The sequence below is a fragment of the Odocoileus virginianus genome, chromosome 18, assembly GCF_023699985.2.
Source record: "Odocoileus virginianus isolate 20LAN1187 ecotype Illinois chromosome 18, Ovbor_1.2, whole genome shotgun sequence".
NCBI classification, from domain to species: Eukaryota; Metazoa; Chordata; class Mammalia; order Artiodactyla; family Cervidae; genus Odocoileus; species Odocoileus virginianus.
Genome location: NC_069691.1, coordinates 36692769 through 36711659, shown reverse-complemented (window position 1 = coordinate 36711659; position 18891 = coordinate 36692769). Strand labels below are relative to the sequence as shown.

At 37.5% G+C, this 18891-nt stretch overlaps 1 protein-coding gene across 3 annotated transcripts in view; it reads right to left on the bottom strand.

The window, feature by feature from the left end:
* FOCAD (focadhesin) overlaps positions 1-18891 on the bottom strand; it is a 286020-nt gene that overhangs the window by 256061 nt on the left and 11068 nt on the right. For all 3 annotated transcript variants that reach the window (XM_070480582.1, XM_070480584.1, XM_070480583.1), the window contains exons 2-4: positions 5286-5365; positions 2498-2572; positions 122-276 (exon numbers count right to left, since the gene is read on the bottom strand). In XM_070480582.1, the coding sequence (XP_070336683.1) occupies positions 122-276; positions 2498-2572; positions 5286-5342 (287 nt within the window). In that variant the 5' untranslated portion in view covers positions 5343-5365. The remainder of the gene's footprint in view (positions 1-121; positions 277-2497; positions 2573-5285; positions 5366-18891) is intronic.

The following is an 18891-nucleotide window of genomic DNA, read 5'->3' as shown; positions in this document are numbered from 1 at the left end:
ATTTTTAGGGAAAGAACAATAACTAGTAAGTAGAATGAACGGTGACCCTTAATGGCAAATCAGTGAATTTTTGTGTAAAACTTTAAACTGTTAACTGATCAGATATGAAGGAAAGGAGCACCTGGTTGATGGAATCAGGTTGAGAATCCCATTGAGGACATAGCTGAACTCCGCGTGATCCTGAGCAACAAGGGCCACCAGACCCTCACAGCAAGCTGTTCGAACTACGACATTGTCGCTGCAACACTTCTCCCATAGCAAGTTCAAGGCAGGAGTCTGAAATCAAGCCAGAGATTAAAACACACGTCTGATGACTAGCAAATGCATACACAGACCTAGCCGTTCATCAAAGTGTAATTCGTTCACCATAGGCTGGCTTTCCTCTACAAAAATGATGCTGTGCCACACCATGTGTAGGATACACTGAAGCTGGTTTTCCAAGAGAGGCAATGGATGTGTTCTGATATAGTAACTCTCTCTCCTCTGGTGTCTTTGCAGGAAACTAAGGCTGGCTGCAGACGTTCTGAGTCTAAGCAATGCAGCTACTAGGAGATCAAAACTATGGCTTGGTTCTAGCACTGTGTTCTAACCAAGCCATTTAACCAGACACCAACCATACCAGCATATCAATTAGTCTAAGTTGGACTTCAAATCATACTTATGCTTTAAGCCCTGAACATTTTCAGAAAATGTTCCTGCTCTCCTCCCACCAACCTCTATTTAAATCGTCAACTGGTCAAACATGGAGGAAAGAGCACCTGATTGATGCCCCTCCACTGTCCCTTACAGGGTCCCTGCTCCAAGTGATTGAAGCTGAATGTGGACCAGAGGAAGGAGACAGAAGTAACTCAGGCTACAAGCAAGCTGCTGGTTCCAGGACTACCAAAAAAAAGCCTAGAAAAACTTTTTTACCCAAGGAAGAGACTCTGACTTCTCCCTTCACATTGTGAACCTGTCATCTTTGATAGGAAAGCATCAGAAAGACACAAAAGTAAATAGTTCTTCATTTTGAAAATTCCTACTAAAGCAGAGGTTCTAGCTCTCATAACGTCCTCAGGAACTTATGATTCTCCTCAAAAAAAAAAAAAAAAATGTTCACTACTAATGATGAACCTCTGAATGTATTCTGGGGTAAGTCCATTTAGATTTTACATAGGGTTTGGGTTATTTATTTATTTATTTTTTTTTTTTAAAGAACACAATGAAGCTATTTTTCCTTCCTTCTGACATAATTTACTAGGGAAACATAAAATCTGGAGAGAAAAAACAATTAGAATCCCCAGCTCCCATGGAATAACTAAACCAATGAAAATCAACATAAATTGTGCCCACTTTCCCATGGTAGCTGACTCTGAGAGCCTTTTTAATCTTAGGATTCCACTAACTAACGATACAGAACAAGATAATTAACAGTCACTGAAGGGAAGAAATATTTATATTGCATTTCTTTTATTCCGAAGGAAATTTTATTCACCTGTGTGGACCATACCAAAGGGTTCTAAATGTCATTACTCCACTCCTATGCCAGAATAACAAAATAAATGAAAAAAACTGTTGCCTCAGGTAACATTGCACCTTCATGGAAGGAAGTACTCATTTATTAGCAGAAGAGGAAACATTAGTTACAGGGATTTGACATTCAATAAATTCTGGCAGTTTAAGTAAAACCACTAGATCTTCTCAGAGTACATAACGTGATTATAGGCAGGATTAAGATCAGAGTTCTCAGAAAACCTAATTTATATGACTACATACAAACACCAGATAAATGCCAATTAGTGAAGCATGCCTCTACATTGACTTCAATGGGTCAGCAGAAGCGATAAAGAAATGTAACTTGGAGTAGCTAATATAAAGGAAAACGAGAGAAAGGAAATCAATTTATTTGTATGAAAAAAATCTTATTCCCATCACCTATATTCTCCATAGAGTTTACCTTAGAGGCCAAACTTAAGCAGAGTTTCCAGTCAGCATGTCAAGCTACATAGCACTGGTCAACCAAAACCCAAGTGGTAAATAGGTCAGTAAATAGGTCAGCATTGGCATTCACCAACTCCATGAATGATACAGAATTTTTTCCCCCAGTTCTACCTGTCAAGGCATGACCTTTCTAACTTAGAACTCGTGTTTTGGGCTACATAAAGCCTGAGAAATCTCCAGCACCCAAACAGAGCCACTGTGTTCACTTTCTCCATTAAACAGATTCCCTCAGCAGTAACTCTCTCGGCCTTCTAAACGCTGCCCACCCTCATTCCACCCATGTTATTTTTCATTAATAGTCATAAGAATACTCCCCTTCACCCCTTCCCTATCTAGTTCCTGGGGTCTGTTGCAACATTCTTCAAAGTTTAAAAGAAAATCATGACAAACAAAGAAACAAAAATAGATAAAACCCTTTCTACAGTGACCTGAAGTGTGAGGAAAACAAAAAAAGTGCAAAGGTGGTCCAGTTACCAGCAATATCTGAATAGAACTAAGCACAAAGTTAAAGACAGACCTGGTTTGTGCACTGGTGGATCTTTTCTGAAAAGCTGTTTTCCTTTAGAACTGCAGCAATAAGATGACCCACAGCCTAAAACAAACAAGATTAATGAATACATTTCCTCAGAAGTTCTCTCTCAATAGTGAATTTGAAGGTAACTAACAGCAGTACTCGTGGATATGAGTATACCAGTCAATCAGTAATAACACTCCCATTCAGAGGGTATGTGCTCTGAAGAAGGCACTATATTTGGCACTCCACAAATGGAATCTCTCATCTTCATAACAACCCTCAAGGTAAGCATTTTTATCCTACATTTTATCCCAGTAAGCAAACTACAGTTCACAGATGTTGAGAAAATTGCTGAATTTTCGGTTTAAATTGTTGTCACTCAGTATTACAAGATAATTTGAGATTGCTTAATCCATTAAACCACGAGACAAATGAGTAAACTCCACAGCTTTTAAAATCATCTTTGCAACTAAATGAAACACATCATGCTTCATCATGCCCTTAATGAAGATAGAGAAAACTCATCACTATCTTCATGACTATGGCCCACACAGATTTGAACCAACAGGTCCTCCCCCACCTCAAACATTCTCCCTCCTCTAGGATCTAGGATGTAATATCCCTGTTGGTTTCTCATAGGTTTCAGCTCCTTAATAAGCTTTCAGTCTCATAAATCTCTAAAAATTTTCCATATCTTCTTTGGTCAAAAAACTCAGAATTAAAACTAAGATTCTCATAGGAGTGCTGATTGATTCCATAAATATATAAATGTTGTTACTTCCTATCATCTCAACTCCATTCTCCTAGATCGCCAGCACCATCCAGCATTGCTGTCTTAGAACCACAGACTAGCAACAACGACAGCCATTCTAGGTATGGGTTGGGAAAAACTTTGCTATGGCAAGAACTATTCAGTCTGCCCATGCGACCAGTGTCTGATATGGATGTATAAACACCCATCAGTCTTGCAAAGCCTCCAGAAAAGCTCAAACAAAAGCACAGCACCTGCTCCTTCATTTCTTTTTGCATTTCACACACTGGAATTGAATTCAGACCTCAATGATCAACGGTCTTTACAAGTCACTCATTTACATGAAATTTAAGTTTAGATCAATGAACTCTTACCTCCTTGTTAAAGAGATAGTAACAAAAATTGAGGACCAATGAACAGCTTCAGTTCGTGTTTACAAAATAACCATATTTCATTGAATGTAAATGGCCATTAAATGCAAGATGCACCATTATTTTACAAACCACTGAGAGAAAAAAGGCTGCCAATTAATACAACGCTGCTTATAATTTAAGTTTTTGATTTTTATGTTAATGAAAGAGCTCTTTCAGACTCTTAGAAAATCATGGCCAAATGAATAAATATGCAGGCAATATCAACTGTATAATGACTGCTGCCATCAATTACTAAATGCAGATGTTAAAATGTGAAAAAAAAATGTGTGAATCAATGAAATATGGTGCTAACACTGAGCGGTGGTTACAAAAGAACAATAAGAAGTATTCATAGAGGACAGGGAACAATTGCAAGAATCTAATAAAACCAATAGGAAACACAACATGGACAAAAAAAGTTACCATTCATATTTAGAAAAAGGACTAACAGAAAATAAGCTTAATGATAAATATCCCCCACTGCCCACCAAATTCAATTTCTCTAATTTACCTTCCAATTTATCCCTCTAACAAATGAGAGACTATAGCCTAAATTGATTTTCAAATACAAAATTCAAGTATAAATCAGCCTATGCTGCTATGTAAGTTTTCCATAACAAAAAGTAGCTTAAATGGATACTGCACACTAAACAATACATATACACTTTTCTCTTAATTTAACAGCAACACATATAGGCATTTCTTGATTTATATATGCTAATGAAGGGACTCCAGGCACAGAAAAATAGAAACTGTGGACAGCATCCTCCAAGCTTTCATCTTCTTCTTCATGGCAAGCACCTGTGTTGCACAGGATATGACTCCAACCCAGTCAGGTAGAAGGGAATCTTGCATAAGGAGTGTTCTACTCCTCATGGAAGGGTTCCCCACTACCCAGCTAAGTCAATTCCCAAAGCAGGCATCTCCGAAGGTAACTGCTGAGAGTATCCAAGACGCTGCAGGTTGGTAAGTCTTCAGGCAGGCTTCTGCTGGTCCCTTTGCTTTACTCTCATGAGAAAAGACAGTAGCTATTATGGTACTTTGATTAACCAAAACGCTTCTAGTTAGCTGAAGGTTAACCAGAAAATCAATTCTGTTTTACCCCTAATAACCGAAAAGCTCTTCTAAAACTAATTATCACAATCTTCTACCTGAGTTAGCATATAGATCTAATTTTTCAATCCAGGATATTTTACTGATTCAATATCATTATTATAAAAATCCATTATTCTTAATAGCTGTACTAAGAGTAGAATATACCTTTTTAAATAGGAATCTCTGACATTCTGAAGATGTATAACCATTTATTTCTGTTCCAAATAATTAACTACAGACCAAAAAATATATATTCAGAGGTTAATCAGTTTTTTAATCTCTAAGAAAAGTATGACATAAATAAAAGCACAGATTGGTCAGTTTCACTATTTACTTTCCTATGTCCAATATAAATTTTCAAATTGACTGATATAAAAGTTATTTATTAATATATACTCCTAAAAAAATATACATACTCATGTACATAGATGAATAAAAATATTTAAAGTTAAAAATATAAATTTAATTAACAATTCACCAAAAATGTTCATTTGTTACCATGAAGCATAAATAAATAGATAAATAAAATTACCTGTGACTGGATAAGAGAATTTGGAAATTCAAACCTTTTCCTGATGTCATCCGACATTTTCTCTTACATATAAGCAGATTCTGTAACCAAAACAAAAGAATATTTGTTACTCTGGAAAAGGAGTTCAAACCAACTATTTGTCAAATAACATGAAAGTAATTCTGTACAAAGACAATAATGGCAATAAAGCACAGGGCCCTGGAGAACACTCCCTTGGCACACCCTTCACTGTTAACCACTTCAGCCCTCAAATGCCATAACTGATGGCATAGTAAACTAAAAATGCCCAACAGTTCTTAGTTTTCCCATGAGAGCAAATCCCAAAACAGATGAATTCACTCCACAGAAACAAACAAAAATTCAAAAGTTCATGTCTAAATAGCCAAATTTTAAAAGTTCAACCACATATTTGAAATAGAAATTCATCCTTCTGTGGATCAAAACTTCTGAGGAAGAAAGAACCAAACTTTCACAAAATTGTTTAAGCTGTGCCTCACTTTGGTACAAGCTTCCACTGAAGCATGAATCCACCCGTTTGTGACAAGTGTGAAGCACTGGTGAGTTTCTTTTCAGGAAGTATAGACATGACCTAGAAATTCACACATCCAAACAGGTGCTTTGTCTTCTGAAAGGGGAACAGCAAGCAATCAGCACCAACTTTTAATATTTACATCATGCCTCTCAAGCCTATTGGGTTCTCAAGTACAACAATCACAACAAAATCATAGAGGAGGGCAAAGAAGCGGAGGCACAGAACTAATAAGGGGATTTCCCCAAGGATCTCACTTGATCCACACAGCACTGAACCCACTGAATTACACCCCACTCTAAAAAACAGGATGCTTAGGCCACCTATTTATTACAGTATAACTTTAAAAAAAATGTTTACATTAGTACTGTACTCTAAGTTACCTTATAAAAATAACAGGCAACAAAACCAAGCTCTCCTGATCTTAAAAATGAAGGCATTTTGTGTTGAACCTGCAGCTCTTTCTCACTACTGTCTTCCTTTTTTCTCTAAACCCAAACTCCCTGAATAATTTATGCTATCGTTCTTCCTCAATATATGGGTCCAACTTAACTCCCGTGAATTGGCCACTTCACAGCACTGAAACAACATGTTCTAAGACTGCAAACCATGTCCCTTATCTAATCCACTCATTAGCTTTTAAGCAGCTCAAAATTTCAACTTCCCAGTTGTGTTAATCTCACCTTTCTTGAAATGATCTTCTCTGTTGTTCCATAAGACATCATAACAGAATTTCCCAAAGTGTGTCTTGGGGAAAGCCAAGATAGAGACCTCTTCGAGAGGAAAAAAGAATTTTGTAGGGACATATATTGCCATTTTGAAAATTCAAAAAATAAATAAAAAGCCAAATAAAACATGAAATATGTTAGCAGGTGATACAATGGGAAAAAATAAATCTGATCTCTTTTTCTATGAGTTTGTTTTTGAAGCACAACTGACCTATAACACTATGTTAGTTCCTGTTACACACATAATGATTCGATATTTCTAAGCATTTCAAAATGATCGCTATGGTAAGTCTATTTACCATCACTAATACAAAGTTATTACATAATTATTGACATATTCCCCACACTACACAATTCATACCTGTGACTCGTTTATTTTGCAGCTGGAACCAGAGACAGGGGCGAGGGGGAGGCAGAAGTGAACGAAGGCAGTCAAAACATACAAACTTCTAGTTATAAGATAAATAGGTACCAGAGATGTAATGTACAACACAGTGCTGAATGTTACAAATAAAAGTTGTTAAGGAAAAAAAAAAAAGTTGTTAAGGGAGTAAATCTTAAGAGTTCTCATCAAAAGGAAAAAATATTTCTTTTCTAGTTCTTTCATTTTGTATCAGTATGAAATAGTGGATGTTCACTAAGCTTATTGTGGTAATCATTTGATGATGTATATGTCAAATCATTACACTTTAGAGTGCTAAACGTCAGCTGTATCTCAATAAAACAAGAAGAAAAAAATTTTTTTTAAGTAAAGCGAATAGAACAAAGGGGAGGAGATGAGAAATGGGGGATGGATACACTTTCTATTTAAATATGGTGGTCACCTTGGAGGGTGCCATTTGGGAGTTAGCCACACAGATAATCTAGGGAAACAGTATCACAGGCACAGGAAACAGTGAATTCAAAAGCTCTAACCAATGATCTGCTTAAGATATATCCCAAAAAGAGCAAAAGGATGAGTTAGGAACAGAGCAAAGGAGGAAGGACATGGCAAATGAGAGTCAATGAGAAGCTAGACCATAGAGGGCCTTGTAGGCCACTGGAAGGACTGATGTATTTATCCAGAGTGAAATGGTTAACCACTACAGGAAAAAAAAAGTGGTAAGATTTTAATAGAATCACTTGAGGAGAGATGTGGTCAGACTCTGGGTGTCTCCAAAGGTAGAGTCAGTGTGGTTACTAACGGGCTGGATGACAGTATAGGAGAAGGAAAGGGTCAACGATGACTCCAGTGTTTCTGATATGAGCAGCGTCATTCTTAATTTCAATCCCTTTGGGCATTTTACACATGAAACAAAATCGTGAATATATTAATTACCATGGCATTTTTTACTAAAAGGTAAAGATAGAATTGCCAACAACTGAGATAGGGAAATGAGTTCTTTGAGGGAAGACTAGGAATTCTACTTTGCACAAGTAAGTTTTAGATGCCTAATGGATATCCAATTGGAGACGTCAGGGAGAAAGTTAGATACATGAATCTATAATTGAAGAGACAGATATTAGTTGGTGATACAAATAATGGTGTGTACTACTGAAGAATCTGAGAGGTTCTAAGGCAAGAAATTTGATAAACTTTGCTTAATCCAGAGTTTACCAAACTTATCTGGTCATGGCCCCCTTTTTTCTGAAACCAGCTGTTAACAGTCTATACAAGCGACCCTCCCTAGGATACACCTTGGTAAACTCTGCCTACTGGTTCCTCCTGTTCCTCTCTCCACTCTGCTTCTTGTTACCATCTTCCTTCCTGAAGGTGCTCCCAAACCTCCTGTCTTGTTCTTCTTTCATGAAAACTCTCCCAGAGTCTTCATCTAGTCCTTATCTCCAAACACTTCCCTATTCTCACACAAGGCTCTAAAGCACCAGACTGGAGACGCTAAAAACAAAACACATATTTTCTCATAAAAATTGTTGCCATTTCAGTGCATCTTTTTCCAGTTCTCCTCTCACAATTTTCTTCACCAACATTCTCAAAGTCCAGTCAGTCACAAAGTCAGCTTCATTCCTTCCAGCATCTCAGTTTCTCTCTCCATTTCTCTACTCATCATCTTCAGTGCTCACGTGAGACTTCCTTCAGTAACTGGTTAAACTTGAGGTTCTCTATCCCATACACTGCTGTCAGACTAACTGTCCTAAAATGCTACTTCCATCATATCAATTCCCTCTAAAGAATACATAGCAGGTTTTTAATAGCCTGGCAGATTAAATACAAATACTTATTTCCAGCTTTTAAGTTGTCTCCAACAACAATCTCACACATTCAACTTCATTTTCACTGTTGTCTAATTCTGTTGGTTTAGTCGCTAAGTTGTGTTTGACTCTTGAGAGCCCATGGACTATAGCCTGCCAGGCTCCTTTGTCCATGGGATTCTCCAGGCGAGAATACTGGAGTGAGTTGCCATTTTCTTCTCCAGAGCATCTTCCTGACCCAGGAATTGAACTCGGGTCTCCTGCATTGCAGGCAGATTCTTTACTAACTGAGCTACAAGGGAGGTTGTCTAATTTTAAGCTGCATAAAACCACTGTCAGAATAGACCCATGTGCTCAAAAATCGGTTCATTCCTAAGGGATTGCCGCCTACCCCACCCCCCCACCACCACCCCTCATGTGCAATCTTAGTTCCCCAATCAGTGATGGAACCCATGCCCTCTGCAGTGAAAGCACAAAGTCTTAACCACTGGACTGTCAGGGAACAGGGACATCCATAAGGGATTTTATTTATGCTGTTCACTCCCACATAAAATGTCCTCCTCTATATGATCACTGTAGATGGTGACTGCAGCCATTAAATTAAAAGACGCTTGCTCCTTGGAAGGAAAGTTATGACAAACCTAGACAGCGTATTAAAAACCAGAGACATTACTTTGCCAACAAAGGTCCATCTAGTCAAAGCTTGGTTTTTTTCAGTAGTCATGTATGGATGTGAGAGCTGGACTAAAAAGAAAGCTGAGAGCCGAAGAATTGATGATTTTGAACTATGGTATTGGAGAAGATTCTTGAGAGTCCCTTGGACTGCAAGGAGATCCAACCAGTCCATCCTAAAGGAGATCAGTCCTGGGTGTTCATTGGAAGGACTGATGTTGAAGCTGAAACTCCAATACTTTGACCACCTGATATGAAGACCTGACTCATTTGAAAAGATCCTGATGCTGGGAAAGATTGAAGGCATAAGGAGAAGGGGATGACAGAGGATGAGATGGTTGGATGGCATCACCGACTCAATGGACATGAGTTTGAGTAAACTCCAGGAGTTGATAATGGACAGGGAGGCCTGGCAAGCTGCAGTCCACCAGGTCACAAAGAGTCGGACACAACTGAGCAATTGAACTGAACTGAACTGATATGTTCCTACAATTATAGGTGAAATTCCTTCCATATCGCATCTTCTCTGCTCAACCTTTCTCAAGGAGCCACATCTTAAGAGCATTCACCTTGCTTTATATTTCTTCAGTGCTATTGCATTTGGCCTGACCCATACTACCATGTGATTAATTACATTACGATTGTTAATATTCTTCTGTAAAGGCAAAGAGCAACTATTCAGATTTGCCACTGTAGCAGGAAAAGCAGCTACAGACAATACATAAACAAATGACCAGGGCTGTGTTCCAATAAAGCTTTATTTACAAAAACAGGAGTCAGGTGGGCTGTAGTTACTGACCCCTGATTTACATACTATTTAATTAATTTGTAAAATTTATTGATAAAAATTGCTAAATTGACATTCAAATTTGCCCCTGGGCATCCAAACACAGATAATACATAAATAAGATAAACTGAACATGTCTTATTATCTAAAAATGGAAAAGTTCTATCATAGAAAACAATTTTCATGCCCCTAAACTCTGAAAGAAATTTCTCACATTAGGCTTTCTATTGGGGCTTCTCTTGTAGCTCAGTTGGTAAAGAATCTGCCTGCAGTGCAGGAAACCTGGGTTCGATCCCTGGGTCAGGAAGATCCCCTGGAGAAGGAAATGGCAACCCATTCCAGTATTCTTGTCCAGAGAATCCCATGGAGAGAGGAGCCTGACAGGTGGCGGTCCGTGGGGTCACAATGTTTGGACATGACTTAGCGACTAAACCACCACCACCACCACGGGATACAGGGTGATATAATAAACAATAATTTCAATAACATAAGCAAAACAGAATTTTGTTACCTCTTTTTTAAACCACAAACTAAAGTCAAAGTTGTATCATAATATGTGACTCAGGAAGAAAAAAAAAACCCTCAGCTAATGGAGTCAAAGCTCAACAGAGCTTTCTGATGATCTAATCTAACTCAAGAAAGCCAACTCTAGAATATTGAGAGAAGCAGAGGGTTATTAGCTTATCACAGAATATACTTACCCAAATGTCAAGAGTGACAGAGCTAAACTGAAGGAAATGTGGGATTATACTCTCTGATCCAGACCTGAATGATAGAATTCCAAAATGCTCTAGGGACCAGACCAACAGCTGGTTAGACTAATAACATCATGGCAATGAAGAAGCTGAACCATCCAGAAAGAGGACTTTGTCTCCAGGAGGAGGTGGGCCAATGGAGTAAAAAGAGTACTGCTTTTATCAAAATTGTCTAAGTATCAATGATGAATAGCTAGCTTACAAAAAGATGGTCCTAATTTTTGGTGCAATGCTTTAGAGAACACTTGTTTTTTAAATCTACAGTAACTTTATCTTTCCTAACAAATGGCCAGAAGGCAGTTTCAAAGCCACTACCCAAGCTGCAATATGATTTGATACCATCCTTGATTTGCTATCCTTGGGCTACAAATTGCAAGCGTCTTTCATCTGCTAGAGACTTTTATTTCAAGGTTAATCACAACCACTTGGCCTTTCAAGGTATCAAAACATCATATTCTCTTAGGGAATTTCAAGAAAGAGTACAAATGTTTGCTTTAGCACTGGCAGTGTAGCCTGTGTCCTACTTTATTTTTAATCTCAATGTCCCTTGGGCATTTTATACATTAAAGAAAACAATTATATATTACTTCTTACCATGGCATTCTTTACTCAGAGGGAACTAGTTACATTTTGCTCCTTAAACCATGTGTGACAAAAAAGAATGTTTGATTTGAAAAGATTTATCTCCAACTTGTCATTGTGCTTTTTTGTCTGCCTGAATCTAAATCAGAAAGAGAATTTTTAATGAGGGCTTTAAGTTCCAGGTGAATCAAAGCATTTGTTTGACTTAAGCAATTATTAAATTATCTGCCAGAGTATTTTAGCCATGTAAGAACACTTTCAAAACAATAAATTAGTTGCCCTCTAGTAGTAATAAAGAAGCAGCAGATAGATAAAACACCTTAAGATTTTCAACTTTCTCAATAGTTTCTCTAGGATACAAAACACAAAACCATACACCACACAAAAGTATTTAGTGTCAAACTTCAAATAAAAGGTACAGTCTGAAAAACAAGAGAAAAATGTATCTATAGTCGACCCTTGAACAATGCAGGGGTTGGTTAGGGATGCCAACCCCTGCACAACTGAAAATCTACATACAACATTATAATCTGTCCTTCTAAGCAGTGATTCCTCATCCACCAATTCAACCTACCTTGGGTCATGTAGTACTGCAGTAATGCACTTACTGAAAAAAATCTGTTTACAAGTGGACCTGTGTTGTTCAAGGGTCAACTGTATTTATATTCACCATAGCTATGGGAGCCCAGCAGAAGGACTATGCAAGGTAGTTTGCAGGGGGCACTATCCAATGGTAACAGATAAAGACTTGATTTTGAACTTTTTTTTTTTTTTTGACCATGCCATGCTGCATGTGGGATCTCAGTTTCCTAACCAGCAATGAACACATGTCCCCTGAAGCAGAAGCAATGAGTCTTAATCACTGAATCACCAGGGAAATCCATGACTTTGAACACTCTTGACTACCAAATTTCTATATAGGAGAGATTCAGAGTAGGAACGTAGGTGGTAGTCAGGGCTACAGACAGTAAATTCTGGAAACTGGTCTATAGAAACAAAGTCATCATCGGATTGAGATAAAGCAAATTGCATTCACATTAATGGGATCCTATTTCAGAGATACAAAATCTAGGCCTTTTTTTCTTTATCAAGCTATTCCAACTATTAGTTATCCATTTACTTAGGCTCTTCCTTTCACACTTTAAGCTACAAAACCAACAACCTGAGGATTTTAAAAACATATTTTGACAATGTATTACTTTTTAAATGGCTTATGGAAAGGTGATGGGCACCATCAATAAATCTGACTTGATCATATAAGTTTATCAAGATTATGACTCAGGGACATATTCCAGACTCTCCTAATTGCTTCATTCTGCCCCTTAAAGAAGAAAAAAAAATTGAACCATCCACTTTGCTTTACTGTCCAGTGTTTCTATCTTCCATGTTCTCCTGCATGCTTTGCTTCTCACCTGCCTCTTCTCAATCCATAAGGGTCCCACAGCATCTCCAGGATCCGGCAGCTGGAATCTGTGTCCTCACTGTTTATTACATCCTGAAACCTGCTAGAAACTCAAGTTTAACCACAGCTCTTGCTTCCAAAGCTTCAAAATCCAGCCGGCTCCTGCACTCTCAAATTGACCAGACAACTGAAGCCCTCCTAATGATATGATTCATAAAAATAGAAATGGCATGGGGAAATTGCAAAATTTTTAACAGTAAAGAGCAAGTGTCACAGAGCTCTGTGACAACCTGGAGGAGTGGGATGGGGTGGAGGTGGGAGGAAGGCTCAAGAGGGAGGGGACAGATGTATACCTGTGGCTGATGCATGTTGATGTATGGCAGAAATCAACACAATATTGTAATTATCTCTCAGCTGGAAATAAATAAAATTTTTTTAAAAGAGCAAGCATAAGAAAATAGTGCTTTTTTAATCATTATATTCACCAAGTCATCATTAAATTAAGCTGAAAGTGGGAAATACCTTTATTTTCACCACTGATTTTAAAACCAAACCAAAGCAGAGATCAACCAACTGGTATGAAAGAACCACTTGGTTGGTCAGAGAAAGAAGGAATGGCATGGATGGGCAGAGATGCTAACTATCCTGCATTATCTGTGCTATTTTTTCTGTGTTAATAAAACTGTAGCCGGACCAGCTGCATTACCTTCTGTAGCTTCAAGTACAGCTACATAGGACTGTGTGTGGTCAAGTTCTCCCCAGTGGAGTGTGAGAAGACATGATGTGCTAATTCCAGACTGCAACCTGCCTCCTCCACTCTCTTCCCAATGGAAACCGGGTGTTAGCAACAACTCAGATTGTCATGTGCATAAAGACAATGCCTCAAGCACACAGTTGGAGAAACAAGATGGAAGAACCATAAATGATAGCTTGGAGTTAATTGCAAACCTGGAATTCCAATCATTACGTGAGAGAAAAATAAAGCTTTTTACTTTGTTTGAACTGTTGCATTTGGGGATCTTTTTTTTGCAGTAGCTAGTACTTCCTTAATATGGTACAGTGGTCCCCAACCTTTTAGGCCCCTGAGAAGACAATGTTTCCACAGATGGTGAGGTGGGGGGGAAGAGGATGGTTTGGGGATGATTCTCATAAGGAGCAATCAACCTAGATCCCTCACATGCACAGTTCACAGTAAGCTTTGTGCTCCTATGAAAATTTAATGCCACCACTCATCTGACAGGGGGCAGAGCACAGGCGGTAGTGTGAGCAACGGGGAGCAGCTGTAAACACAGATGAAGCTTTGCTTGCTAAACCATCACTCAACTCCTCTGTATGGCCCAGTTCCTAACAAGCCACGGACTGGTACTGGCCTGTGGCCCAGAGGTTGGGGACCCCTAATATAGTGGACCTGGAAGCATCTGCCTTCTGTCACTAGAGAAACAGTGTTAGAGCAACTCAATAAAAAGGTACTCATCCTAGCAGTTCATGTAAGAAGAAAGGTTTTGTGACTTCCAACCCAGTGTTTCCCTGGACCATCGGTAACAAGAGGTACAGCCAGCACACTCCACATTCCTGCAAGTCCCAGGAATTTTAAGATCTGTAATTCAAGTGCTGAGCAAAGTTAGGTGACTATGGGTTCTGATGATCTCACCGGGTGCAATTTACTAAAATACATCAAATTGCAATCACATTCCTGCCTTTACAATTTAGTTTCTTCTCAGTCCCATCACATATTACTTAATCATAGATTTTGAAATGAGAGTCTAAAATAAGATCAAAGGCAGGAAATTCCAAGTTAGAACTGATTACTGTCCAGGAGAACCAAGCATGAAAGTAGGAAACAAAACCACCAACTTGAATAATGTCTGATTTGTTACAACATTTTCTTCAATTATTCTTGGATTATTTTTTCTAAAGTGTCTTTTATGTGTGTATATATATGACAAATACATAATGAAACATAGATTAAAAAACAGTATTAATAATTTTTAAAATTTAAAGACTGATTTAAATCTATAATTTTTACAGTATCCAATCTAAGTCTTCAAAGAAGTCTTCAAATTACATCCCTTATGATGATTATTTTCTTTAATATTATAATTTTTAAATAATTTTGCTTCATCAAAAGAATAATTACTCAAATTGCTATGTTTTTAAATAAATATTTTATGTGGATACAAAATAACCTTTACTGTATATTTATTATAAAATTGATGCTCATTTTAAAGACCTTGCTGACCAATAAATGTCTAATCTTCATAGGTAACATCTCCAAATTCATCACATTACTTCAAATACCAGTTAACTAAAATTTAATCAAACACCAAAGGATGTATTTTATACATATTTGATTTGTATTCTTTCTCTAATAAAATTACTCAAATTTTGCACACTGGTCTTCTAAAATAATTTAGTTCTTAGCATATATTAATTTGGCACAAACTGAAGTACACCAATGTCCCTCCAGGAAAAAAAAAAAGAGGAAATCATAAGTAAAACAAGAATATCTAAATGCTGATACTAGCTGGGCACATCAGAATTCATAATACTATTCTATGTTTATATATGTTTGAAATTTTCTGAATAAGCTTTAAAAAAAGCCATGTGAGTGGCTCTCACTAGGGACCATACAATATTCTCAGCACTTCACATTTATAACTTCATTTAATCCTCAAAATAATTCTATGAAATAGGCACTCATTGTACAGAAGAAGAAACTGAAGCACAAAAAGACAGATAACTTTCCCAAGGTATACAATAAGCTGAAATTCAAATCCAGGTAGCTTGGTTACATATGTACATAGCAAAACTTGGAAAATACAAATTACGGGTGCTTTTTAATTTTGCTTATTCCTGTTTTAATAATTTTTTCACAAGAATATGCCTTTTTGTAATTTGAATAAAGTTCCAAAATTATGAAAACTTTTATTCAAATACTTACACATTCTTTAGAAACACAAGATATGACTTTCTAAAACCCACATCATTACAAGTGTAGAAATCAACCATTAACAGATGTCATTAAATGAACAGCACTAAATTAGGAAAATTTTAGAAATGATAAACGATGACTTTGTTAGCCATTTTACCAATGACCTATGGAAAGAGTAATATTGCAAAGGGGTCAATATAATTTAACTAGATTCAATTAACTTTAGACCATTTAAAAATCTGCCTTCATCTTCAAAGAGAAATACAACCATTATTATCTTCCTATTTTAGACTCCTGGGAAATTTTATACCAAAATAAGAACTCTCACTCTCGAAAAGAATTATGTAGACTGATGACGAGTTAAATGGAAACATTTTTCTTGATTGCTGCAAACTGGCCAAATTCATTTATTTTTCATGAAAACCAAATTATCAAATTCATGTAAAATGGAATAGAGTTATTTTAACTTGCACTCTTAGTACTAAAGAAAGTTGAAGATCGAATGAGCCAAGGAGTTTTATAGGAAGATAGTAAATCTCCCTGCTGTTAACTAACTCACTGTAGCCCAAGCTGGAGAACACCTCTATATTCCTGACCTGAACAGACATAATCACAAAAACAACATCATCACCACACTGTTAGAAGAACCACTTTGAAAATTTCCAATGAATAAGATGAATGGGGCACTGTGAAGCAATGTCATATATTCTTCTGCAAACCCTAAAACAATGCATAGTGAAGATGAGAAAACATCTTTAGTTTGATTATACTTAGTCTTACATACCTCTGTCTCCATCAAGGGTAACATGACACAGAGAGAAAAATGCATGGAGTTAGGAGTTGGGGGGGGGGGGGGGGGCGGTACTGGATGCAAAACCTGACTCCACCACTAGGTTTTAAAAAAATTAGGTTAACCACTTACTACCTGGAGCCTGCTTCCTCATTGATTAAATCTGAAGACACCTGCCTCACAAGGTGATATAAAGAACAATATGAAGTGAGTCTGAAAGCCAAGAGGATGTTAACACAGTAGGTATGTATTCTAAAAATGTGTTTCCTCCCTCCCTTGATACAATGTGGGACAGTCAAGGGAGGTAAAGGATGCAAAAGAATTTAAGTTCACGGATAAGTTAGGCATCTCTAATCAGAGACTAGGGTGGGATCTTATATGTAAGTCAAAAGCTGGAGAAACAAGACACCAGCCCCCAGGTTAGGAAATGCATGAGATTCCATTCAAAATATAGTTGACGGATCGTTACAACCACTCTGAGTTAGGTATTATTAACTCCATTTTCCGTATGAGAAAATAAGAGCTCAGAGAGGAAGTAACTTGCCTGAGGTTATACAGTGATATTAACAGCCAGGATTTATTGAGAATTTTACCATGTGCCAGGCAGGCACAGTTGAAGCTCTTTATGTGTGTTCTCTCACCCAATATTCAAAACAACTCCATGACATGAGTACTAGTATTATCCTCATTTTCATACGAAAAACCATGTGAGGCAAAGAGAGGTCAGAATTAATTGCCTAATTAAGTAAGAAGCAGAGCATGGATATGAACTGTGCAGCCTAAGAATCTGAGGCAAAGTTTACATTCTTAACCACTCCTCTATAAAGGAGAGTTGACAGAGTTTTAAAAACTTAAAATAATCCATTAAAGCAATTCACCCAGAACCAGGCACATAATCAACACTTTCTAAATGTTAGCTATTATGAATCTTAGTCTAAATTCCATACCTTGTTTCTTTCTTTTTTTTTTTTTTTTTTTCTATTATATCTTGCTGCATCCCAAGGAATCAAGCAAATCTTAAAAAGAACAACCTAGGTTCGGACATAGTGTTAGATCAGGTTCCCAAAGCAGCTCATCAGCATCCACCAATAGCTCTGTATCTTAGTGTATATTGCAACCCTAAAAACATAAAAGTCTGGTGCACGAAAGTTACATATTAAAGAGGTGCTCCACGCCGTGCACAAAACACAAAAATTATCAATCTAAACTTAACCTTTATCCTGTAGCACCATTACAAGCAACACATCTATCTACCACACTTGCGTATGTTCTGAGATTTTATACTTGTATTTGATCATTGACCATTCATTCCAAGTTCAATGAGCATCTAACAAAAGCTAAAGATTGCCACTTTTGTCATGGCAACTGGTATCAATCTCTAATAAGTCTAGCCTTCTTGTCATTGATAGCAACGCTTTCACATTTACGTTTTCCATCTTTTTAATCAGTAAATATTCACTGCAGTAGATGAAAGCAGTTATTGGCCCAAATGGTTCCTCAAACACTACCACCCAGACACAGAGCTTGACCTACAACTTACAGTGTACTTGATGCAAGGACAGTGTGATGATATGGTGTCCAGGGGCCATACTGGAGCTAGGCCTGTTTCTAACGACCCTTTCCGCTCTGAGAGGACTGTCTCCAATCCTCAAAATGTAGATATCATCTAGTTCTGAAGGGCCTAGCTCCATCTGTGCAGCAGCACCACCAGCTCAGACACGAGCGAAGAAGAATCTCTAGCAGGAAGGACTCCTCACTGACCAAGCCGGCTGCATTCTTCTCCTGCACTTCCAAGCTTCTTGGGAGAAACAGCTGAGCCCTGCTCACTGCCTGCCGGGTGTGGCAGGTACTAAGCAGTTAATAACTGTTTTTGAGTTATTGTCTTTAGTATAGCACCTAATACACAACAGACTCAAAAATATGTTAAAATCATAATTCTACTGTTTATTTTGTTTTCAGATCAACTTTCCAAAACAGAAAGTGAGAAACAGAGAAGAATCTATATCCACATCTTTCTCACCCATGAAGATTCATGAAACAGACCAAAATAAATTTAAAAGAAGGAAGCCTCGCGTGCTGCAGTCCATGGGGTTGCAAAGAGTCAGACACGATTGAGTGACTAAACTGAATTAAACTGAAAAGTAAAAAGAAAAATTGTAAACAACTTTATTTTCAAATTAATACAGTAACCAGATCCAGTTTGCAACACATTTAGGGTTTGAAAATAAGTAGTTCTTTT